Source organism: Chaetura pelagica, unplaced genomic scaffold (genome assembly GCF_000747805.2).
Source record: "Chaetura pelagica isolate M959 unplaced genomic scaffold, ChaPel_1.0 scaffold222, whole genome shotgun sequence".
NCBI classification, from domain to species: domain Eukaryota; kingdom Metazoa; phylum Chordata; class Aves; order Apodiformes; family Apodidae; genus Chaetura; species Chaetura pelagica.
The window spans coordinates 3,944,924-3,971,064 of NW_009952711.1; the positions used below are offsets into that span (position 1 = coordinate 3,944,924).

At 34.4% G+C, this 26,141-nt stretch overlaps 1 protein-coding gene across 1 annotated transcript in view; it reads left to right on the top strand.

The window, feature by feature from the left end:
• LRRC49 (leucine rich repeat containing 49) overlaps positions 1 to 25,354 on the top strand; it is a 39,846-nt gene extending 14,492 nt beyond the window's left edge. The window contains exons 12-19 of the mRNA XM_009994526.1: positions 5,677 to 5,824; positions 11,819 to 11,902; positions 15,797 to 15,948; positions 16,989 to 17,226; positions 18,474 to 18,659; positions 22,602 to 22,711; positions 23,373 to 23,526; positions 24,900 to 25,354. Of these exons, the coding sequence (XP_009992828.1) occupies positions 5,677 to 5,824; positions 11,819 to 11,902; positions 15,797 to 15,948; positions 16,989 to 17,226; positions 18,474 to 18,659; positions 22,602 to 22,711; positions 23,373 to 23,526; positions 24,900 to 25,106 (1,279 nt within the window). The 3' untranslated portion in view covers positions 25,107 to 25,354. The remainder of the gene's footprint in view (positions 1 to 5,676; positions 5,825 to 11,818; positions 11,903 to 15,796; positions 15,949 to 16,988; positions 17,227 to 18,473; positions 18,660 to 22,601; positions 22,712 to 23,372; positions 23,527 to 24,899) is intronic.
• Positions 25,355 to 26,141: the final 787 nt, after the last annotated feature.

Consider the following 26,141-nt stretch of genomic DNA (forward strand, 5'->3'; position numbering starts at 1 on the left):
TATATTTGAAGGATCCTATTTCATTAAAATGTAAATTCAAACACTATGAATGCAGATACTTTTTTCCCCCTAACATGAGATAGCATAATCAAGCCATTGTGTGTTTTCTACTTCAAACAGAAAAATCCTTGAAGCCCTTTGCATGTAAATACAGTTGTACTTGGAGCATTCTACTGAGAAACTTACTTTTAATTAAAAATTATCTTACTGTTTACAGTGATAGTAAAATAAAAAATAGTAAATATGTTGTTTTACTGTTAAACTACATATCTGCTAAAGCAATGTTGCACAAGGTTCAAATTTAATATACAGTCACCTTTTTTTATGGAGTTACACAAACTGCTGAGTCAGATTCTGTCTATGATGATTAGATTATTTCATGCTTGTGTTTTACTTGTCCATATATTAATAAAGTCTGAAAGGTACACTTGTGGTTATTTCCCTTTCAAAACCAGATGACAGGAGCAGAATATCTCAACTTTCAAAGCAGGGCTTCTATAGTTTCTAGTAACTAACTGCATTTTGTTATAAATAGAAATGTTTGTCTTCTATGCTTTTTCATATTAACATATTTTTGCAGTCTGCATTTATAGAAGTGCCACTATTTTATTTTTTTTAAGTGCCTAAATTATCTTCATTTTAGTATGTTCCCCCCCCCTTCAATCACCACCTTTTCCTTTGAATTAAGTAATTTAATGTGGGTTAGGGGAAGCATGCTTCATGTTCTAATTACTGCAGATATCATGCTGCTCCTGTGGTATCTGCTTTCTCTGTAAGATGTTATACTTAGTATGAGCTTTTATTGTAATAGGTGCTTGAATATTTTAACTTGATGTGCATTATGGCTTTTGCAGACAGCTCCAACCTACTTGTCTGTGTTCCTTAGTTCTTAAAAGTACCAATGCAGTATTTTTAAAATACTAATGTGTATTAAGCATTACAAAAAATTAAATCAGAGATGAACTGCAGGAATCTTTAATATGCTGGTCCCTTAATTAATCTGCTAGAGAGGGTGTTGGCACTTTTACTCTGTTGAATAATTTCCAGAACTGAAACAGGCCTTTTGTTTCTGTTTTTCTGAAAAATATCTTAGCTTGGCAAGAACAATGAGGGACTGCAGTAGCTGGCTCCCTTCTGATTGGGGAGCATCACTGCAGTCAGTGGAATTTCTGTAGCTTTTTATATACTTGATATGTCTTATGTAGCTTTGACTCCTTTCTTGTGTTGTTCTATGCAAATTCCTGTTATTTTTACAGTGTTCAAAGAAGAAAAAACAGTTCTGTAAGGTTTTTAAAGTAGATTTCTCAAACTTTATGTAATCAGCAGCTTGCTTCTTGGTACTTTTTCTTGGTACTTTATCATGATTGATGTAACTTGTTTATTGGGGCTTCAATCAAACTACTGGTAGATCTAGTCTTTGTTTTTGAGTAAGCTAGGAATACTTATTTAGAACATTCATGCAAATATATAATTTGGTTTTAATTTGTAGTTGGAATTAGGCATAAAAATAATTCTTAATGTCCAACAAAATACACTGCTGTTCTGTGAGTTCTGTATACATATGTGGGTAGGTGGATGCATCAATTTAACTCTTTATTTACCATTAGTTTGAACTGACTGAAGAAGTTATATGCAACCATAGTACTAAAGTGCTGTGCTACATCTGAACATTCCTACAACCCTTAAAAATGATTTTGTGTGGTTTTGAGCCACTTATGTGGGTTTACTCTGTGCCATATGGTAACTCTAAAAATTGTTTTTTCTAGCAACAGTCTTTACAACTGACTTTTCTTTTGGACAATCTAATTGACACAGATACTCTAATTCATTTATCTATAGTTGCATAGAGAAAACCTGTAAATGGAAAAAAACAAAGTATGTTGCAAAACCCTGGATGTATTTATGTTACAGGTTCATTAAAACATTTTATTAGTGATTGTTAAATATATGTAGCATTTTTGAGGCAGTGCTCCCATGGAGAGTTTTGCTGCTTGCTATTTTTGTATGTCAGCAAAAATGATTAAGTGTTAAATTGATACATACTGACATACATGAATTACTATTTCAGTAAAAGATTTGGGAATGCTTTTTAAAAGGTGTCACTATTTAAGGCATGAGAATCTGTCATAGGTTTAATCACAGATGTTCTTTTCCCTCATGCTTCAGAGGAGGACTCAGAATGCTGCTGCTTCTCTGCAGAGCTTTTAGTGAAAAAGGACGTATTGGCAAGATAATCTAAAGCCAAATGCTGTGAAAGTTGATGCTGATTTGAAACAAAAGAAGTCTTGCTTCTGGCTTAAGCCCCCCAAAAATCAGCAGTTAGAAACTGAAGGTTTTCATACCTGATGGCTGAAGGTAATATATATCTCTAGAACTAGTGATAAAGAAGGGGGAGAAATTCCATTTTTAATTTGTTGTGAGGTACTACGAAGAGATAACAGAAACTTTTTCTTCAGAAAAGATGTCACTGAGGTGTTCATATTTCAAAACATGAAACCAAGGAAGTTAATTTTTCAGTCTTGGAGACAAAATACGTATTTTCACTGTTAAACTGCTGTCCATATCAGCAGTGTTTGCTTTTTCATTTAGTAAGGCATCTTGTCTAGCCATATGAAGCAAGTGGGACACCAAGTCAAAAGACATGTAGTTGTTTTTTTTTTTATTTCTGAATTGGAAACCTGAGAGAAGGAATGTTCTTAGCCTAGTAAAACCAAGAAGATACCATTTTTTCTCTCAACAGAATGAAAATTTATAAATTAATTGTTAAATACTTGAACAAAAGCAGTACAAAGGAATTAAAGGTTGACTGTGGTGATACTTGTTATTATCAATAGTTTAATGGTTAGAAACCTGGGAAAATGCAAATTTACTTATTTGAAAGTTTATTGAAAGTTTATTTGAAACATGCAGTCCTGTCAGACTAGTTTAGCCCAAATTCACAACTTGTGTTTGTGTTGCTGAAGGTACCATTCTAGCAAAGATAAATTGATCTAGGAATAAAGAAGGGAAGGGAGGGAAAGGTGGTTGTTGTAGTTTGGTGGGACTGCTGCAGGAGAAGGTCTTTTGGGAAGAAAATAGTTGTTTCACTTGAAGAGTGATGGAGGCAGTCTGAAACAGCATCATCCACAGCTGCTTTGTGTTTCATGAGCAGGTTAAAGGCTTTTGTGGTGAGCAGAGGCTAGAGAGAGCATTGAGATGTGGTGTCTTGATTCCCATAGAGTGGTCCCCACTTGGCTCTATCAGCTGTCTGTGTGCTCGGAAACAGACAGAAGCTTGGTTGTAAAATATGTGGTCTGTTTGGTAAGTGTATTACATTAAAGCTTTGTTTGGCTTCAGAATTGGCCTACCAGTATGACCAGTACAATGTTTTTAGACTTAATACATTGAATTTCTAAAGCTCTAATGTCTGTACAAAGGTGTGAAAACAGAGCTATTTTGCAATGCTGTTTCACTCTAAAATGGAGCTGCTAATAGACAACTAAAAACATAAAGCTTTTTAGCTGCAGAATGCTGTGCTGGCATGCTGAAGCACAGCAGTGTGTGTAATTGGAAGGATGTGAAAACACTAGCAAACTTTCAACTTTTCTGTAATTTCCTGAAGAGGTTAGTTGTGTTAAAAATCTGTGAATCATATGGAATGGCAGAGGCATCCTTTGGTTAAACATTTACTGGGAAGTGTTTGGAGTAAATATATGTAATGCTTGTAATATATTTACATTATTGAAACCTTATTTTGAAGACCAAAAAATTTTCATATTTGTCAAGCAAAACGTAGCTTCTGTGTCATTTGGGAAGATGATCTATTATCTAGTCAGGGCATACTGAGTATGTATTTTAAGTTATATGTCAGCCTTTTTGTCTTCCAAAAATGTGGTCATGAAAGCTGTTCTATGGAGAGGAAACTGCATCACAAAAATAAGCAGAAAATTATAATCAAACCTGTCATCTTAAGCACATGTACAAAACACTTCTTCAGATATGCTGAGCACCTTCCCTGCCTTCACTTTAATTTGTGCAGAGTTCATTATCCATCAGTTGTCATGTTTTAGTATGCTAAGCAGAAAGGCAGTAGAATCTTCCACTTTCTCTTTTTTCTGCTGCATCCATTTCATATATTGCATCGAAGTTACTTGCCTGATGTACCAATTGTGTTGGTTTTTTTCAAGATTTTTATTAGGTGTTACCTTTCCTTTACTATTGTTAGCTTATGTGGGTAAGCAGACCTTTTTTCTGCTTGAAGCTAACTGCTGTTTGTTGATACTATTTTATATTTAATCTGTAGTCCTTTTTGTTGCTGAATAAATTGTTTTTGTCTAATACATAGAGTCTTTCAGGGATATCTGATTGTAAAACAGGGTATTGTGACAGATCTGAAGCCCTTTGTAGCTGCATATCAGTCCTCAGCAGATTATTATATGTTTTTTTTGAAAGCTGGGTGATAGCAAAGATAAAGGCAGTGCCACTTTATTCAATTATAGTCTTTAATATGAATATCTGTACTATGTGTGATTTCTGATACCTAAGATCAGAGCATACTTAAGGCTGGGTATCCTTTCAAGTATTAGTCGAGGAAGACTTTTCTTCCCAGCAGGAGTGAGAACTATAACCAGTTGAGGCAATCAGTAAGACCATAAGATTATTTTGAAAATTGCAATAATTCAGTATTTTCCACTTGAAGTGGTCTCTTATTTCAGAATGTCATTAAGTATTTGTTTATATGGTAAAGCAATCGTCTGTTTCTATTGTGTGATCGTCATTGATTCTTTTGTAATTTTCAGATTTATTTTAAACTTCATTCTCAAAAATACAAAGTCAAATCATTTCATACTTTTCACTTGAATTTATATTTAACTTCACAACACAGGCTTGACTTTTGAAGGTCAAAGTGCATAAGGATGGGTGCACAGTTGTATATTTATATATACTGTAACCAGTTTCTTAAAAGGCATTGGGGAGTCCTATTTCCTTCAATAACACTTCAGCTTTTTTAAATCAAGGTAAATAGTTCTCTGTTTAAAAATGCTATTTATCAGTCAGCTGCTTTCTTTTCGCATTCCATCCTCAGCGAAAGGAACATGATACAGGCTGTACATCTCTAAATGCATTTTACACAGGCCTGTTATTTTTGTGAGGAAACCAAATCAGATTATGTCTAAAAAGCCAAATTTTTAGTTTGTAGACTGAACTTGGAACAGTTGACAGATCTGTTTTGAAGAATTGATGCTTTTTGTAGTTTTCTTCTGATATTTATTGATGTTGCAAACAGCCAGGATCTTTCTGTGGTATTTGTAGTTGGCTTTTTTCTTGTATTTTCCATGGTTTTCATGCTGGCTTTGGCAAATGCATCTTGATTTTTGGAATATGAGTTTATATGTCGCCTGTTTTAGGGGGTTTTGAGGTGAATCTAAACTGCCATAGTTAACAAGTTCTCCTTATTCTGCATCTGTTTGTTGTTTTTTTTCTTACCCGAGTATGAAGAGGTTAAGAAGTTTACCAGTAGCAGCTGTTGGTATTTCAAAATACTTTAAATTTCATTTATCATACATAATATTGATGAGTATGTTTTTTTTTTCAGTACAAGTAAATATTTATGTTCTGTCCTTGAGAAATCAAATCTTCCATCTCAAAATTTTTCCTACTCTATGACATTAAAACTTTAAACTTTTTTGGTTACAGTTTTGAGGATATTCTGTGCCTTGCTGATTCTTCATCTTTGTCAGATATCACCCTTGATGGCAATCCAATAGCTCAGGAGACATGGTACAAACACACTGTTCTCCATCATATGATGCAGCTCCGACAGCTAGATATGAAGAGAATCACAGTAAGAAATGCCTGTTTTAATCAAATTTACTAGATCCTTAACTTCAGAAGTAAAATGTAGGGTTTTCTATGCATATGTGTATATTGAAAATACCATCATTTTTCCTTGAGTTAGTGTGGAATCAAGTGGTGCATACACAGTACAATATTTAAAATGTTAACCTTTTTCCATTTGTTTAGGATTATGTAAGGGTGTGCTTTTGTGCTTCATTTTAACATGTTTATTTTAAAATGCTTAAACTCATCATTAGTAAATACTGTGTGATCAATTACCTTGTGACATGAGAATATCTGCAAAGCTTTTGGTTAGAACTTTCTCAACACAATCTTTACTGGCTTGCTGTGTAGGTGAAAAGGGACAGCGTATTTCTTCCAAAGGAGTAGCTGTTCACCCTAAGCTGGAGTTGTTGGTATTGTCTTTCATTTAAAAACCTTGGTTTCTTTAGTCTGCCTACCTAAGGAAGCCTGATGTGTCTCTGTCTGTATTTCTCCCTTCCTTACCTAACCTACTGTCCCCATGCATTTGTTTCTGCTACTCAAGTTCAAGTAACCTTGATAAAGAAGAGAGGACTTGCTGACAACTAAGGCTCCTACAGACTCCTGAACATTTACTGTAAGGTAGAGGATGAAGGGCAATCACTGAGGGCCTTACCATTAAGTCAGCTATTTTAATATTGGAATAGCCATGCTTCTACTCAGAAGTGATGTGTAAGCATGACCTTGTTCCAAGAAAAATCTATCCAACAGTAAAATAATACATATAATATGCTCTGCAAGCAGCAGTGTTGTAGTGTTATCTTTTTTGATCATGTGCTAATACATATACCTTATTTAATTGCTCATTTGCTCTGTACAACAGCTTATTATAAATTGTACCAACTGCTTTACCATCTATCTAGTTGTCCTGTAGCCAATCCATGCTGAGTACAAAACAGAGCCAGTTAGAATCTGAAATATAACACGTTTGTATAAAACATTATATTTAAAAAGTGCTTTGGGAAATGAGTTTTACCCCCAGCACCAAAAGTACTAAATAGATGTTTGGTCGTAGGTATTCTATGGGTTTGATTTTATTTTTTTTTTCTTTTTTGAATTTATACTGACTTATTTGAATTGAATACTTGCTAATTGCTTTGCTTTTAAAGATCGTTTTCGTAGTATTATTTGAGAAACTTGAGTTACATAAAGAAAATGTCTCCCTCACAGCTTCTTAAGAGGAGATGCATCCTGGTAGAACTCTTAGTCCTATGAGATTTGTCTGGGGGAAAAAAAACTACTAGAAATGGATAGCCATGGGAAGAAGTTAATCTGGGTTCACACCTTGTTAAACATCACAGAATCAACCATAAGACAAAAAAATCCATAGAAAATTAGGCTTCACCAGTTGTGCTTCTCATAAATCTACTTGTAACAACAATGTGAGTTGTGTTCCTTTTATTTGCCTTCTGGTTTTTGAGGCTTGAGAAAGTTTTTAACATTTTCTCTTTGTAGAGGTTGCTTTATGTTTTTCTAATAAAAACTGTTACCCAGATAATTGTATGACTTAAGAAACTTAGATCTTAAGAAAAATAAGAAACATTGTGAGATTCATTATAAAATTAGAGAGTTGGCAATGCCATATCCAGCTCTTCTGCCTAGTAATGCAACATACTGTTGCTGTCAGCTGTAAGGGTGAATGTAACTTGTTGAGGGAATGGAAGTACAGTATTGTGTATGTGCTTTTTCTCTATTAGTGTACCTAAACAATTACATCTATAGGATCTTTTCTTCATTAGTCTGAAGAGTCCAGACAATTTGAACTTACACATTGCTTTATCTTGTAAAGAACTGATAGTTGGACCTGGATGTTGGTTCTTTCTAACTAGGAATTCTTCACTAACCTGTTCAGAAACTCTTCTGCTTTAGGACTGAGTTTTACACAATTATTACTTCTGCGTTTAACTTTTTTTTTTTTACTAGCTGGCTTCACTGTGACAAGAAAATTATTTCAAGACAGAGTAAAATCTGAGGGATATTTTCTGAAGTTTCTAAGAGACTTTTTCATATTTATTTTCCAGAAGACAAATGCTCCTTGGTACCAGGCCTTTTCTATAGGATTTTCTGGAGAAAGGGAACATTAGAGCAAAAGTCTTGGTGGTACCTGCCTCTGCCATATGGGACTATTCAGAAGCTGCCATGAAAATCAAATACTCTGCACTTGGAATAAAACTTTTGCTTTGTAGTTCTGATATCTTTTTAAGTTGGGGTAGACTTACCTTTTTTTAAAGGGATTGCATCACATTATGACAGCTTTTAAACCCCACCCCTTGAAGAAGCTGATGTTTTCTTAGGCCATCTCACTCCTAAGCCATTTTTTAATATAAGATTTAAGCTCTTAAACTATTGAGGCATGGACTCATGGTGCTGAAATCAGTGGAGGCTGGTCACCTGTTACAAGTTTTACTGTAGGACTGTAAACACTCACTGTCTACACGAAGAGATAAATTATTTTGTATCTAAAACAACTCAGTGGAAACCTTTTATATTCTCAAACTTTGGATCAATCTAGAGGCTTAAAGAGTTGGGAGGAGGCTGAGTGACAGTGGCTAGACAGATTATTGTGTGTCACCAATATTAACCTTCAGTAACTGTAACAGTGACACCTTTAGTCTGCCTTAATTGGGAGGTCATGTGCCTTGATTTATGGCTCAAAGAAATAGGCTAATGTGAAGTGTGTTACACTCAGATCAGGCTCAGGTTGCATCTGTAGTAATTTGCATTGTTTGGTTCACAGACTGTAATGCTTTTTTTTTTTTCTGGGAACTGAAGCTTTTTTAATACCTTTTGTAGTTTGAACTTTTGAAAAAGTGGACCTTTTCAGACATGTTTACAGTTTAGTTGTGACTTACCTTTTTTCTTCAGTCTTCCGTAACAGCAAGCAGATGCTGTCTGCAGATGCAATTGAATATTAAAATATGAATGAAATGTGTACAAATTCCTTGCTAAGAAATTATTATATTTATTAGGAATAAACTTTCTCAGAATATTTGCTAAGTGTATATATTCTATATGTGCATGTAGGTATAATGGGTGTGTACATATATTTTTAATGTGCTGTCGTTCCCAAATTGAAGGACAAGCTGCGGCTTTTTAACAGTAAAGCTTTGCTGCTTTTCATTGAGGTTTTATAGGTTTTTGGATGCTTAAAGTAAGAGAGCTGTATTTGGTTTTGATTGTTTGCTATTTGTACTGCTGTATCCAGAATAGAATTAACTTTTGATTCTATCACCACTGTGGTATGTTCTAGTGATTTTAGGGAAGAATCTCTTATTTCTTTTTTCTTTCCCTTGAAAATAAGGTACTTTAAGAACTGATAGAGACATTCTTGTGGGCTGTAACCCTCTCTCTTAAATCAGGTCTTGTGAAAATATACAAAATACTAAAAGTAAAAAAAAAAAAAGATAAAGCTTATTGTCAAGTATCACTCAAGGAACGGTTTGTCAAAAGTTTGGTACTTGTTTTCCTTGGCTTTATTTCCACTAGAGTCCATCCCTACATTCTTAATTCATTCTTGTGTAAAATCAGCCTTTGTAGTATTAATAAGAAAAAGTAGTCTGCCTTCTGCAGGTATAAGTAAGCTGGATTTTGTGTGGTTTGTCTCCTGCATTGAGTCTCTTTATGCTTTGAAAGTCAAAACGTGTATTCCAGGCCATTCTTCATATCCTTTTTTGGTTTTTTTCATTACCCAAATTAGTTGATACCAAGTATACTATAGTTGTTTCTAAGCTATAGTAAAATTATTTGAGTATTTTTAAGGTAGGTATACTATGAAAATTAAATAGTGCATTTTTTGTGTGCTATCTTAGCCATTTTTTCCTCTTTTGGGTTAAATAGTATAATCTGTTGAAAAATAACTTGTTTGAATGATAGCAAAGAGGCAATGAGGAAGAATACATGCCTTTCACTGCAGTCTCTTTAGGATCCTTTTCAGGCCTGGCTGACTGTTACTCATTTGAAAGACTGATGATATAATGACAGGTTTGGCCAAAGTCTGTGGCTCGTGATGCTCGTGTAGCAGCAGGGGGAGCGCTCAGCATGCCAAAGGCACACACCCTTGGGGACGGCTCTTGTGAAGGTGGTAATAGCTTTAATGAGCCTTAGTCGCCTTGTGTGCTGCTGTTGCTTCGCACTCAGAGTAGAAACCTGCAGCCTCAACACCTCATTGCAGAAAGTGCTGCTTCTTCAGAAAGTATATTCCTCTCCCTTTTAGCTTTTAGGGTTTTTTTGGTGAAGATTGCTTCTTAGCCACTTAGTACGTTTTTAGATGGGAAGTGGAGAGCTAAGAAACTGAGGAAATTTCAATATCCGAGAGGAGATCCAGGTCCTTCTGTTATGATCTGACACTCTGACCTTTTGGAAAAACATCTCCTCTTGTTCCACCAAGTGTTGGTTTAAAGACCAACAAAGTAGGTTCTGGACAATAGCAGTTGATTGAGGGAGAACAAAGAAAACAGAGGTAGAATTTCAAAAGAGCGGGAGCTGAAAGAGGAGGAGTGATAGTAAAAGTGAACTGTGACAAGGTTATTAAGGGCTTTGTTTTATAACAGTGTTCAAGGGAAGTTACTACATACAGTTGGGTTAGGGGCACTCTTGTCAAAGCCTCATGTCTTAATCTGCATGAAGGTATTCCTTTTATTTATTATATGCATGTTAGGTTAAAGTCTTAGAGAAACAATTTGGAAGTCTGTTGTGTAATGCCCCTTCAGATTGATGTAAAAATCTATTATAGGTCAAGGGGCTTCAGGTGGGCTTTACACAGATACAGGTATGTTTGCCATGTGAACCTAACTTCTCATGCTTTGGAAATGAGTTTCTTAAAAATGTAATAGCAATGCTAAGTGTGACGTTCCTGTTTTATCTTCCAGTCAACATTCACCCATGGGCTTAGGGATTTACAGTGCTCTCAAGATAGCATGTTTTATTTATACAGAAATTTTGATGTATGTGTCTTCAATGTCTATGATGTTTTCTGTTCATTTTTGTTTGTTCATTTTCTTAGTGCATAACTTTCTGGAAAGTGAAAGTGAAATGGTTAGGACAGGAGCTTTTTATTTTGAAGGAAATCATAACACTTTCTGTATATTCTGGGAAGATGCTTTAATAGAAATGCCCAAATGACATGTGAAGTAAATCAAAATAAGTTAAAGTATGCTTCCAAAATATTTGTGTTGGAAGAACTCTATGCTTTTCACTTCATACTGAATGTTTCTTTTGTTTCTTGGAAAATATATGTTCTAAAAATACTGTGCTGTGAGAATGTTTAGACTTCTGTAAACAGGGAGCATTCAACCTAACATGGGTCTGCTGCAGTATTAATTGCTGTACTAGGAAAATTGATTCCTAAATAACGAAAGCAATCTAAGTGAAGATGCTCAATTACTTTATTTTGGAAGTTTCTTGAATAGGTGATAATATTGGTGAAAAAATGATGTGCTACAGTTGATTTGGAAAATACTCTTAAGTTCTGTTGCTAATTGAGGAAAGTAAGCCCCTGGAAAGAGTTTATAGTGATAAAATTCATTATTATTCATTATTATTTGAGCATAAATAGAATTAGCTCATTTACTCTCTTTTTTTTGCAAGGAAATCTTCCTGATTGCAAAAACTACTGCAAAGATAGAATGCACCGTTGTATTTTAAAATGGTTTTTTTTACTGTCATGCTCACCATATGCCTGATGCTTTTTCAAAGACCTTCACAAATACTGGTTTTAAATAGCTTCATCTTCAGTATTTCCATCTGAGTAGATGCGTATCTTCTGTATTTATTTATAATGAACAGTATTGCTTTAAATAATGTTTAGAAGCATTAAAATGTTAAAAATCCCACAATTGTATAAAAACTTAAACTTGCTTTTCAAATACTAACACAAAAATCTATTAACTTATCAGTAATACTTTTCAGAACCTGATTAGTTTCTCCTGTTATGAGGTGCTTTTTCCTTTTTTCCATCCAGGAAGAAGAAAGACGTATGGCATCTGTTGCAGCAAAGAAAGAGGAAGAAAGGAAGCGTGAAAGCCATAAACAGGCCCTGCTTAAGGTATTTTCTATGGCTGTTCTAAGCCTACTGCATACCAGTTTTCAGCAATATTCTATATCCTAATAGTTTTTGCTGTAGTTATTACCTATCCCAATACAGCTCAATCTCTGTAAACTTTTTTTACAGCCTAAGCAGTGCACTCCTCAGCTGAAACTCTCCACAGTCTACTATGCAAGTTATACGTTAGCAAAAACCCCCAGTTCAAATGCATGACTGTGACACATGTAAAAGGAAGGCAAGCTTCATTTTCAGAAATCCAGAGATAAAACTAAAACCAGAGTAAAGTGATTTCAAATTCCTTGAACTTGGTCTCCCCCGTTTCAGGTGAGTGCTCCAGCTGCTGCCATGCAGGGCATTTGGAAGTAGCTTTTTCTTGGTTCTTTCCTGTTGCAGTTCTTCCTTTTTGTAGCAAAAGCTAAGTAGCCATCAGAGCAGCAGCCAGCCTGCAGCTGTCTTCTTTTTCAGAAGAATGCTTATGTATCAGACCACCTGGCCTAGTTAATGCTTATATACATGAGATGGAATAGCTCTAACAGGGGAGACTGAGATGCACTCCAGAATGCTCTTGTGGGGCTGGTGACTAAATGTCCTGTGTTGCTAATAGGAGACCAAAGTTCAAGGATCTAAAAGTATCTGCATTCCATTTGTTGCATGAGTATTGCCATTTGTCTCCAAAACAAGACCTTTTCCTTTGGAGAAAAAAAGAAATGCCTAAAACTCCTTGTCATCCAGTAATGGCTATACAAAAAGCTTTTTCAATTTAGTAGAGAAACAAACAAAAAAATGTTCAGGTATCCATATTGTTAAGTTGCCTAGGTAAAAATTGTATTTCATTAAGGGGATTTAACTGCAAGTGGTTGCAGGAGGCTGTAAGAAGTGTGGCAAATGTATGTAACTGAAAACAAGACACAAACCAAATATTGACAGTATATTAAAAGATGTTTTAAGTACATTTAAAAAATCCCAAGAATCTAAATATATGAATGGGGGAAAAAATTATTTCCAGGTCTGGTGCCTAAGTGTATTTTGACTTAGGTATGTTTGTATAATGTGTATTTTGATTTTTTGTTTAAAACAAAAGGCCTAATATAACAAAAGATACTCTTTTTTTTTTTTTTTTTTTTTTAAGCAGTGTTGTGGGCGTTTTTGTGTGTGGATTGTTTGGGGCTTTTTTTTCCTTTAAGATAGCGATGTATTTAAAATCTCTTTAGAGTTTTGGTGCCAGTTCTTAGTAACATATAGAAATGGGAAACTAGTAAATAATATTAACACATAGTTATGTTTTATGCTGTTGAAAAGCTAACTGTCTCTGGACTGGAAAAGAAGTAGGTGTTTATTAAAAGTGTTTATTTGTAGTTCATGCTTTTAACCATTGATGTAACATTTCCCTGTAGCAGAGGATTTGTTTGTCTTGATGGCTTAGGTTTCTGTGTGCATTTTGGTAGTGGAAACCTGCCTTAGAAGAAAAAAAAAAAAAAGTGTAATGTCATTGTTATTCAGACTTCAACATTAAATTGTAGGTTTTATAATCTAATTGAGGTTTCTTTCATATCTTCAAATAATTAAGTGGCATAAGAGCTAAATGCCAATGTCTTTGGCATGATTATTTTTTTCTTTCCTTTGTAAATATGTTATTGTTGTGATTCTGATTTCTTTTTCTGCTCATCACACATTTTAGTTTAAAGGAAGAAATCTAATAATAAAATGTACAGTGAAAGAAGTTGTAAACTATAGTATTTTCTTCACAAACAAAACTGAGGGAAGTAATTAGTGAATCATTCTGCAGTTTTATTGTCACTTTTGTCGAAACTTCCTTTAACTATATGCAGTATACATGAAATTACAAACATTCAGTAGCAAACAGTTGCTGTTTTCTTGTATTGACTGCATCAAGCAAGTTAATTCCAGCAATGTAATCTTTTCTTTTTCCCTTGCTGATACTTGTCTACCTTAAGAGCAGAGTCACTTCATCTGTCTTTTTCCAGACTATTTTTTTATTGCTTAAAACCCACTCCTCTGGGAAAGTTCAAGATGTACTTTAAAACGTACAGAGAACATAATTACTTTCCAGCAGAGGCTGAACTTAATGTTTACTGGAACAAGAAATAGATACTGCTAGCAGAATCTTCACTTTCCTAAAATTTGCTTATTGTAAAATGAAGGGGCTGTAATAAAACTTTGTGGTTTGTCTTGAGTTTTCTTCCCAGCCATCGCCTCTCTTAAAACAGAAATGTAAATGTTCAATTTGAAAACAAATAAAGCCTTTCTGACCTTCAGGATTTTTGGTACAGCCTTCTAAATCCTAATCAATATTGTGTTGTTTTCTTGTATCTTAATCAGCCTGAACAAAACAGAGATGGGAACAATATAATTGTTTAAAATTGCAATATTAAACTGGCTTTTAAAGCTGGTGAGAAACCGATAAAGGTGGTTAGCTTAGACTCAAAGGAGATTTTTTAACAGGGATTTACCTTGTCCTTTGAGACCAAATTTGAGATGATTGCAACTTGAAGCTAAAAAGTACTTGATGTTTAAATCAAACATTTCATACCATTGAAGTAGAATATTAATTAGTACAACTGAAGAGTATGCAACTTTTATCCTGCCCCTGTGTTTATGGGTAAAATTAATGACAAATGCACAAGGCTGCCTGTGAACTGTTGTTTATACTATACAAGGCAAATTCAGGTTTGCACTTTTCCCTCCTCCATTTGAAGTATGAGACAAATTAAAGCATTCTTACAACGTCACAGTTTTTAAATACTTCCTAAGAGTGGGAAGCTTTAAATTAAGGTTGTTACTTTATATGGGCTTGAATGCTACATTTCTATAGCAGTATCAATTTAGAGTATGATGTTATAAACCAATAAATTGTTGACTCTTTTTTCCATGTTTTCTGGGTGTTAATTGATTTTTATATGAAGCTGTTCTATAATATTTATCTCTCAGAAATTCTAAGCCACTGCTTGGGTTTCACTGGGAGTAGTGTAACAGTGAGATGGCTGCCTCCAGAGAACTATATCTGTTTCAGAAAAACTAAATTAAGTGAAACAAACAACGTATTTACCCTTTGTTATTTAGGTTGTGCAGTTTTCAATTGATGAAAGTTCAGCTTCTAGGTCAGAGCTCCTGCAAAGCTACTTGTTATTCAACCTTTTGAAGTATGCCAAAGTGGAAATATTAAATCATATCTACCTATACAGTAGAACAGTCACCTGTATATAGAATTGTATGTAATTGACAGTCTTTGCATGGCTGTACCAGAACAAGTACTTAACAGACTTTTGAAATACTGGTTTATTGTCCAGACCTGTGTAAAACATAAAAAAACTGCTTTAAAAAACCATTGCAAAATATTTGAACTTACATCTGTTGAAGTCCTGGTGTTTAGCATGAAGGTAATTTAATTTTCAGTTTTTATAAAATTCACTTTTTCCTTTTTTCAGAAGATAACTTTCTCCCTTGCAGAGTATGTTGCAGTTACTGCCAAGACTTAGAGCAGTTACACAGTTGCCTCAGCACAAGTGCTGGAGTCACTCTATCAGCCTGGAGGAAAGTACAGTCTGCCCTGTTTTGTGGGAGAACTATTACAAGCAGCTGCAGACTGTCAAAATGAAACTTCTGTGGTTATCCAAACTAAATAGATTAACTTCATCCTTTCACAATTTGTGGATTTATTACGTTACTTTTCTTTTTTCTGTTATTTTGTGAAATCAGGGGTGGCTGGCAGTTGTACAAAAGAACACTAGAATGATGCATTGGTTTTCATGCATAGCTACCAACCAGTACTATAATTTCTTCAATTTATAACATGTAAAGGGTTTTGATTAAGTAGCACATTTCTTTCAGAAAAATAAGTGTGTCATAACTTGTGATTTTTACATCTTGTTTTAGGAAAAGAAGCGATTAACGATTTCTAATATTGCTCGTCAGTGGGAGATACAGCAGAATCGAGTAGCTCTTGTGGCTTCTTTAAACCAAGATAAAGATAATGAGCCCTGTCAGATCAATGGCAGTGCTGCATATGTGTTTCCTGAAGAAAGCAGGTATTTTATTGGGAAACGCTGGTTGTTCATGTCTTATATTCCAGGTTACTACTTCTCACCTCTGAGATCACACTGTATTTCATTATCAAAAGTAATATATCCAGATCAATCCTGAAAAAGGTGTTTTATTTTGTGATTACACTGTTGGCCAGTAGCAATAAGTAATATATATTATGTAAGTACTATAACAGTAACTCCTTGACTAAAGAAGTGCAAGCTAAATCACATTGTGATTCTGCTAATTAAAGGAGGACTTGATGTTTGAAAGGAATATTCAGCATGAATTCTTGAGCCTTCCTTAGGCTATTAATTTCCATGAGAGCTTAGACGGTTGCCTTCATCTGAAATGAACAGAATGAGGATGTGTGAGCAAGACGAACATTTGTAACTTCTTGGTGTATATCAGGAGGTTTCATAATCTGTGTGTTGAATTTGTGTTCTTAGTTTGAACAGCAGCAGCTCTTACTGGACTGCTTGCATACCTGTGATGTTTCAGCAACAACAATTATTTCACTTAGTCTTATTCCTGATACAATTAAAAAAATTTCTTATTTTATGAACTGTCTGTTCTTAGAGTGATTAATCATATAATAACTTTTACACTTCATATAGCAAACAAAATGTGAAGGTGGCTTTGTTTGAATAAATACATTGTTTGAAATTGCTTTTAGATATCTAAAGCAACACAAAATATGTTAAGTTAGTACTTAGTTAAATTTATTAAGCAGATTATTAAATATGAGTGAGTTCTTTATTTAAATTCTTCCACACCCCTAGACCTCCACCTCACTGTCCAACTCAAATATACCCAAAGCCCTTCTGCCAAAAAAGTAGAACTTTTGCAGTGTTACCTGATGGAAAAAGGATTTTTCAGCCCTTAAAGTTTTTGAACCAGATTGAGTACTGCAAATGAATTAATGCTGAGAAATGCAGTCTCATTTGACAACCAGGTTTGGGTAACAGAAAGGACTAATATTCAACAGAATGATGGTAGTATCACAAAATAATCTCATATCACTGTGTTTTTATTCTCCCTACAGGTCTCTTGATACCATACTGAGCAGTGCAGTACAAGGCCTGTCTGTTCTTGAGTCTCATTTAGTGGAAGTGGAAGGAGACACTCTTTGCTTGTATGGTGCTGGAGCACTGGAGTGCCTGGATAGAAACTGGAGTGTTCAAACAGCTGGGACTATTGTCACAATCTCCTTTGTGTTCATAGAATTTGATGAAATTGTTCGAGTGTTAACAAAACTGAAGATAAAATTTCCTAATTTTGTGGTAAGAATGCCTTGGATCTCAACTGTGTGAACAGCTATGGAGTATGTGTTGTCGATTAAAACCTTAATGTGCCATAGTCACCCTTGAGTGTTTTCATGTGAATAGACATTTGTGAATTATGTATCTGCTTGGTGTTACCCTATAATGGTAACTTTAACTTGATACTTGTAAAAAATCAATACTTTCATTTAGATTCTCCTATAGGATAGTGCTTTCTTTTTAGACTGGCTTATTTTTCTTAATTCCTTTCATTTAGCTCATTCTTTTTAAATTGCAAAACCAATGTGTAAATACTGTATTGCTATTCTACAGTACTATTGTTGATCTGTGATATCAGGAAACACTCATTTGTGTTGTGAGTTCAGAGATCAAATAGCTGATAGGATAAAAAGAGAGGTAAAATTCAAAGGGAATAGCTAGTGAAATCAGTACAGCTTTTGAAATTCCTCAATTCCTGATGAAGCAAAATGTCCTTTTAATACTGAACATTGTTGGGTTTTTTGCCTTGGACATGTAAATAAGTAATTTTGAAGCAAATAGTGAAATAGTGATGACCGAAGTAAGTGGTTACTCAGATGATAAACTTCTTGAGCTCGCTGCGTCTTTTTAAGGTTTTGAGTATAACAGAGTTTCATGGTTTAATTGAGACAAATACAGTTGTGGGGGACTTAAGACCAATTTATTTATCTCAGTGGCACAATTGTTTCAGTATGGTGGGAAACATTTGTAGAAGATAGCAGAATCTCAGCTAAATTACTATCTTTACCATCATTTTTTTTTCTTTCCCTCCGTAATGCTACTGTGTAGCCAAACAGACCATGCCCTTGGCAGCACTAGCCTGGGGCATGGTTCAGAGAAACAACAGGGTATGCCAGCCTGCTCTGGCCAAAAAAGCAGGATATTTAACAACATTTTACTTATTTTTATATGTTGATGTTATAGTTGCTTACCTTGCAGGTTTAAAATAAACATTTTGTGTAGTATCACTACTTTTTGTAACACAGAAAATATTGATGCTGTTACTAAAATGTTTCTAAATTGCTTAGGGGATTGTAATGGTCACATTTTCAAATATGTAATCCAGCAGTTGGTTGATACATTGTGTTTTGCCACCGAGACCTCAAATGAAGTAAGCTTTTTGCTTCATCAGCCCTGAAGAGTTTGAAAACTGAGTGTCACAAACAAGGAATAATTGTTTCCTCTTCATTGTTTCCTTATTTCATTTATTGTGGTTTGTTTTTCTTAAGCACCTGAAGTTTAAGGAGACAAATCTTGTGGCACTGCAGCAGTTCAACGCACTAGCCCAGATGCATCACATTGAACAGCTGACAGTTGATCGTCAGGGAAATCCGGTTGTCAACTTTACTTTGTGGAAATACTATGTTCTGTTTAGACTGAACCATTTTAATCTACAGCAGATAAATGGAATAAAGGTAGGACAGTGTTGCTTCCTTCTTACTGTTAGTCTTACAAGATAAATTACTGTTGTCTTTTAAAAAGCAGATGTTGCTAAGAAAATGAGCAGAAACCTGTTGGTGTCCTTTCAATACTAGGGACAAACAAATTTTAAGTAGACTTCACCATATAATTTATTTGGCTGTGCCTTTAAGTCCAACTGCTCCATGTTACAAATAACAAAGTTAATGAGATTCTCAGTTGCCATTAAAATGTTGTTTTGTCTCAGATGTTTGCAGTTGCAAATGACAGTCCAAATCTATACCTGAGTGGCTGGGATTTGCCTGAAGAGATGACTTTATTTTTATTTCTGCATGTGTACTTAAAAAATAAAAATTAAAAAATCAAGCACAATATAACTTGATTTCAAGAAGCACTTCTTTATGGTGTTCAAAAGGATCACAGTGAATAATTGTGCAAAAATGTGTGGTTGGCAGCTTACTTAGTAATGTACACTTTATGATTGTTTATATTTGTCAATGTTACAAAATATAGCTAAAATAGCATTTATTTTAAGCCTGTTACATGAAAAAGTCTGACAAACGGATTTTTTTCTTCTGCTTCCTATGTACAAAATCGTTAGTGTGTGTTTGTTTGCTGAGTGTATGTTTTATGTTTAAATAAGTAGAAAGTTAGGACACTAATATTGCTATTCTTTGTACTATTTATTCCCCATTACCTCAATGGAAAGTAAATGTATTCATGCATTTAAAATGGTTGTTTTAGAAAATGTTGGGTTTTTTTTAATACTTGGGCTTTGATCATAAAGCAAGTAAGAATATTTATTATCTATCACAATATTTGAATATGCATTAGATTGTAAATACCAAATAAGTTTAAGACGTGTTATGGAAGTTAATAAGAGCAAAAATAATGCATAGTGTTAGCATTAGATCTGGTATTTTAATTTGGTTATCATCAACATATGTTTTGTGTTAATTGTTATTTGATAAAACCATAGGATGAATGTTGTGGTTTACTTGGTTTTAGTTTGGTAAAACATGCAGCAGTTTCACAGAAGAGCAGGAGAGGGTTAAAGAGCTTACCTGACTTAACTGTCAGAGAAAGGAGGAAGAAAAAGATGAAGAATGAAGACATATGGAAGCTCAGGATCATGAAAAGAAAAAAAAGAAAAGTTATAGTCAATGATCCCATGAGAACTTTAAAATTGTCTTGAATTAGTACTTTACAAAAAATGTCCATCAAAGTGACTTGTCTTTTTAAAAAAAATCAAGCTGAACATGGGCTTAAAGTTTATTTTTTTACTGCATCATATTTTCAAAATGAACAGCTATGATTTATCTTCTATTTTGTTTTAATCTAAATCTTACCAGTTTGGTCTTCATGAAGAAAGAAAGGAAAAAAAGAATATAACACAATTCTTTAAGTAGACTTTTTTGTTATGATCTCGAGGTCAGCAGATTCAATCTTTGATTTTATAGTGTTTGGTGATGAACTTAGTAAATGGATTTACATGTGGCGTAGCATGCTTTTTATGTAGGACACTTATCAAATCTTAAATACATATGCCTGAAGAACATGTTTGTCCTTAAGCTTTTTCAGCCAGACCATACTATATGAAGATGTGCACACAGAATTTTTCTCCTGGTGTCATTAGTAATTTGAGGAGTATCATAGCTAAGCATAAGAGATAGAGCTCAGATCACTGTTTTTCATTACTCTACAGCAGAAATCATGGTATTCAGCTTTGCAGATAATATATTACCTTTTATTTTAAAATCAGTAATAGAAAATCCAGTTTCAGTGTGAAGGATACAACCCCCTGAAGTGTGCTCTTGAACATTAAGTCAGCCCTAAAGAATAGTTTCAGATGACAGAAAAGGAAATGTGCATATGCTGCTGTTCTGATTATCATTTCTGTGCAGCGTTGGTGAAGACTATTGTGTTGCTGGCTCTGAAGTACATATAATCAGGAAGTAAAAGCAATATATACTAATTGAATTAACTAAATTGCATAACTCCAGCACTTTTAAAATTGTAAAAGGAAACTTTCTTTCTTCCCATCCTGTCCTTCCATTCCAGGGATGATCCAGACTAGATGCTGAATGTTATTCTCTCCTTAACAATTATTTTGTTCCCTTGTCAAATCATTATATTTACTGTGAAGAAGCCAATTCTCTTCATTGAGATGCACTGTTTGACGTTTTTCCCAGTGTTAGTAATAACAGCTTAATTAAGAGATGTCAAGATTTGAAGTTACTAAACTTTACATAATTCTTTATTTACATCACGTGTACTGAACTGGTGCCTGTTTTCTCTGCTTGGCAAGAAGGAGGCATAACAGACTTGCATTTTTCTGGTATTACCATTATAGTCTTTTTTGTGATTAATGGAGCAACCAATTAATGGGAGTAAGAGAGAGAACATTAGTTTCTGTGAACTAGAGAGTGTATTTAGTGCTGCTGTCTCTGACCTGGTCCTTAAGCATCTTTTAAGTAAAGAAATTTAAATAACTTATTTATCCAGCAGATATTTCTGCTCACAGTAGTCTTTGTTTCTCTAGTTGCCTTTTCTACTCTTTGTTTGAGACCTCACTTCTGGTAGCAGTGTTTAGCAAGGTTACCAAGGCTAATCTATCTTAGGCTACCAAGACTAATTTAAGTGAAAATGAGCAAATCTAAACGCATTAAAAATGGAATTAACTTTACATTTATGATTTTCTAACCTATGTTTACTCTAGTGAGTTTCTTCCTGCATTCTGCTGTTGCAGTATACTTTAGGCAAGGGTAAATTGTATAGTCTATAAACATTAAATAAGAATATAATAAAATTATGTTAATTTGGATAAAAATTTTATTTTATTAACACATTTGAATGATACAGAACACAAATATTGTCTGGAAATACTTAGTAAATATTGTGACTATTAAAGTTTGTTTAATAATGTTTTGCAGTTTAAAAATATAAGATAAACGACAATTAAATTTGATCCAGAAGATTAAGAAGTCACTGAGTGTATTTCATTGCCCTGTGTTACCCAGGTCAGATTTAGATATTCATAAAGATTTCTCTGCACTTACTGGAAAGCTAGGAGCCTAGAAACTCTGCCAGCAAACTCTTGGCAGCTGAAGTCAGTTCATGGTCTGGTCATCAGGGCAGGAGAAATGCAGGCCATGGTCTCTAAAGATTACAAGTCCAGACAAACGAAAAACAGTAACAATAACCACCAAAAAATAAACCCCTTCCACCTTCTTTATACAAAATTGAAATGTGTAAATTTAATACTGAAAATTTTTTAACTGTTGAAAATCAGTTTAAAGAGACATCTGTAACTAAATGTTAACGCAATATTTTGTATGATATTTAGAGAAGTATAATGGATGAACACTTTTTTGGGGGGGAGGGTGGTGCTGAAAAATGCAGAGAGCAACCTTTTTCTTCTGTTTCTTCTTCTCTTAAGACCTTCTCTAAGGTCTCTCTATAAAGCATTCTCTATGATGCTGTCAAAGTAAGAGAGACTGTAAATTATCCTTTTCACATGTGAGTACCTAGAACCTTTTCATTTCTCCAACATAATTTGATCAGGAGTTTTCCAGAAGACCTTCTGTAAGTGCATGCAGTATAGAGCAGAATTAGTATGTCTGGCCCTTCAGATAGTTAATATAAGGAATTATTATAAAATTCCATTAAGGCTGTCATGAAGCACAGGGTGGCAGCTGTGTCTACATTAAAGGTTCTAGAATTACAGGACATAAGGACAAGTACCTTGTTTGGGTTCTTTTAGAGTACATTTAAAGAGCCAATAAAAGTAAGTCTACGTTTTGAAGATCTGCTTGTAACAGATCCATACACAGTGTTGTGTATAACAAAGTTCAGTTAATTCTCAATGTACATATATAATATAAATGTGCCAATTTTGAGCCTTAATTGTTTTCTCTTTTCTCCCCCTTCCCTCACAGGTCACTGAAAATGATCTTGTAGTAGCAGAAAGACTCTTTGGCATTCTGGCATATGTAGCATCTTCTGAGCTGCCACCTTATCGTGTGCTTTCGTTATTTGGAGAATCTAGGTAATACAGGGAATGGAGCTGGGATTTGTCCAGGACATAGTGTTTCATTCATGTTGTGATAAATTCTTTCTGGGTAAAAGGATAAGAATGTCACAAGTAACATCTAACAGAAGTTATATTCTCTGCTTATTGCAGAAATATTAGCATCTTCTGATTCGTGTAGCCAGAGGTTTTCACAGAAGCTGTATGAAGTTTGCAGAGTAAGATTAAAAAGCAGGTGCCCACAAATGTACTGCTTGTTTATTTTTCCAGTTGTACTGGTATTGGTGAAGATCTATGGACTTTTACAATGAACACTTAACTTTTTAGTGGGTATTAGTGAACAGATTTAAGAGTTGGTGCTGCAAGAAAAAAAGGGTGCTTAAAAAAAACCTGTTTTTAATCTTCTATAGATACATACTTGATAGCAGTTTAAGCTGCAAGACATCTTCCTTAGGGGATGATCTATGATATAGGTGAAAAAGTGAATTGTATAGAAGCAAATTAAAGGAGGAATATCTAGAGTAATACGTATTTTGAGTAACTGGAAGATGCAATAACCTTGAAAGCTCAAAGTACATGTTCAAAGGGAGAGAATAAAAAAAATCACTAGAAACATCTGCTCTGCAATAAAAAGTTTCCAATAGTTTAAACTGTAAATCTGTTTATTAAAATTTCACAGGAGGAAGCAATTCCATTATCTGCTGGAGGGAAAGGCAAAGAAATCTGGAATTGTGAGTGAGGAAGGTAGTGATTACAGAAGAAATGGAGGGGAAAGCACAACTCGAGCAGCGCTGAATTATACAACAAAGGAATTATATCTGGAAAAGCTTGAGGTAAGTATGTTACTGCAAAATACTTTCATCATGAGTTCTGGCTTCCCCAGTTTGTCCTCCCATATATGCTCTCCCCTTATTAATTATGTGGAAAATACGTAAATCCTCCAGTGCAAGAAATTACATTCAAGTTCATTAAACACTGAGTGCAGTTACTGCGTTGTGGTTTCGTTATCTCAGATCCATAGCAGAAGAAACAGTGACTGCATGTATGGAGAGATTCAATAAAGAAAAATTTTTGTTTCAAAAGCTGTGATAATAGCTCTTAAAACTGTGATTGGCATTGATTCAGTGGGGCATTCCTCTTGTCCTTTACCATGGAACAAGAAATATAGTAAAATAAGCTTGGTATTTTTACAGTCCATTAAATATATGCATTTATTTCCCCCGTGCAGCATTTCATACCTTGTCCTTTGTTACAGCATGATGTTGTATGTGGCAGCAGAGATATTACAGGATGTCACAAGAAAGGAGTAAGATAGGCAAAACTGATTCCAGTTCCCCATCAGCAGTAAACTAACAAAATAAATATGATTGAATAAGTTGATGGAACAACTGGGAAGTATTTTCTCTGCTTTATCACTTATTTAAGAAAACTTTTGTTTTAATGTTCTGAAGCATGACCTAACGTTTTAACAGTGCCATAAATCAGCCTAGTTAGCTATTTAGCACCAGTCTAACCTATTGTTCAAAGCTTATTATGGTATTTCATAGAAACTCTATAGAAAGAGGGATTAATACAATTTGAGTGACTGAAATGCAGAGCTAGTAGCTGCATAAAGTGCAATACTTTTTCTGTTATTTTTTTTAGAGATTGGGGTTGCTTCAGTAGCTAATGTAGTACATGTTGGGAACCATGCACTTGGAGTCCATCAGGGAACCAGTGGAAAGGATGCATGCAGATGTATTTTTCCTGTGAGAATATGCTTAGTTCTTGTTAAGGCATATAGATTCACACATAGTTTCTAACTCTTGTGCTGTAGCCATGAAAAGCTGGAAAGGGAAGTGAAAGAAGGAAGGAAAATAGTATGGTGCTTAATTTCCGTAAATTTCCACTGCTCTACCAGAAGGAAAAAAAAAAATCATAATGCTGTTAGAATAGTTACATGACTGCTTGAACATGGATTTCAGATACATTACTAAACATAATATGAATATTAGGAGTATAGTAAGAATCTTTGGCCACACAGAAAAAGCTTGACTTAGACCCTGAGCCATGCATCTTAAAACCACCAGGAAAAAGCATGCAGTGGTCTCTTTGCCTGCTAATTGTACTTTGATTCAGTACATATTTGTGGTTGTTTTTTGGGTTTGGTCTTGTTTAGCATTTTCTTCCTTTGTCTAACACAATGTGTAATGGTTCTCCCATGCAGGAAATGAAGGAAAGAAAAACATTTTGCCAGACGTACGTTGAGAACTTAGTGAAAGAAGCAGCTGACATCAATATGAAAAATGAGTCGTTGCAGAAGCTCTGGCCTCAAATGTTCATTGAGCTTGTCAGAGATGCAGTGATAGAAATACGCAATAAAAATTCCTACATGAAACTCTGCTTGCAGCGGATCACTGATCAAAAACAGTAGACCCAAGGCTTGTTGTCTTGCAGGCTTTTGGTTTCAGTATTTTATGATGTTTTGCAAACTGAAAACAATAGAATATAAAATTACTATCCCTATGGCATGCTTCACACACCCCCCCAAAGGGATGCTTTGAAATCTTCATTAACTCTTGATGGTTTTGGAAAAAAAAAGGTTACTTGCATACTGCTTTAATGATGCTTCCTTGGTAAACTGATGAGACAGAATAGGAGTAATCGGATGATTGTCATGTTTTACTAAATTCTTAATTATTTTTTTCTGCTACCCTTGCCTCTGTAGTGCTGCGCACTGATTTTTTTAAAGGACAGATTTACACTCTGCTTGCCTTACTTTTTATTGAACACTTTTCAGTTGTCACCTTTTTGACTATTTGCTGCTGTTTTAAAAAAAAATCAAGAATAGTAGCCAATTTTTTAATGAGCAAAAGCTAATAAATTATTTTTACACCCTGAACTCGATGAAGACTTATTATTGTTTAATTTCTGAGATTATATAACAAGTTTTCATATCAATGTCATTACAGTGCCCAGTATATCAACATATAATGAGCCTAATTCTCAACTGAACAAATTGCTTAAACTTGATTTCACATGTTTTTCATTAATTTCATTTGTATTATTTTGTATGAATTATTATAGGCAAAATACAAATTCAAGGTGTACTCACTTGAGCTTTATTTTTGTGCTCTTAAAATACGTTAAATTTGTTTCTTTATGGCATAATCATTAAATTTAGAGGTTTGGCAAGGTCAAAATGAGCTAAAATGCATGCGTTATATTTGGGAAGGAAACTGACTACTATTCAGTTGTAATTTGTGACTGCGTGAAAATTTCATGTTTGTTGTCAATAAAAATAAATTCTTTACTCTTGCCCTTCACAGATACAGTAAAGAAGTACTGTGTGCAAAGAAAAGATTTCTTCTAAATACTGCATGAAGACATGAGGCACAACATACTCCCAAAATCAGCTGTGAAGGGGTAGAAAAACCTCATTCCATAGTACAGCAACTTCAGTTGTAAA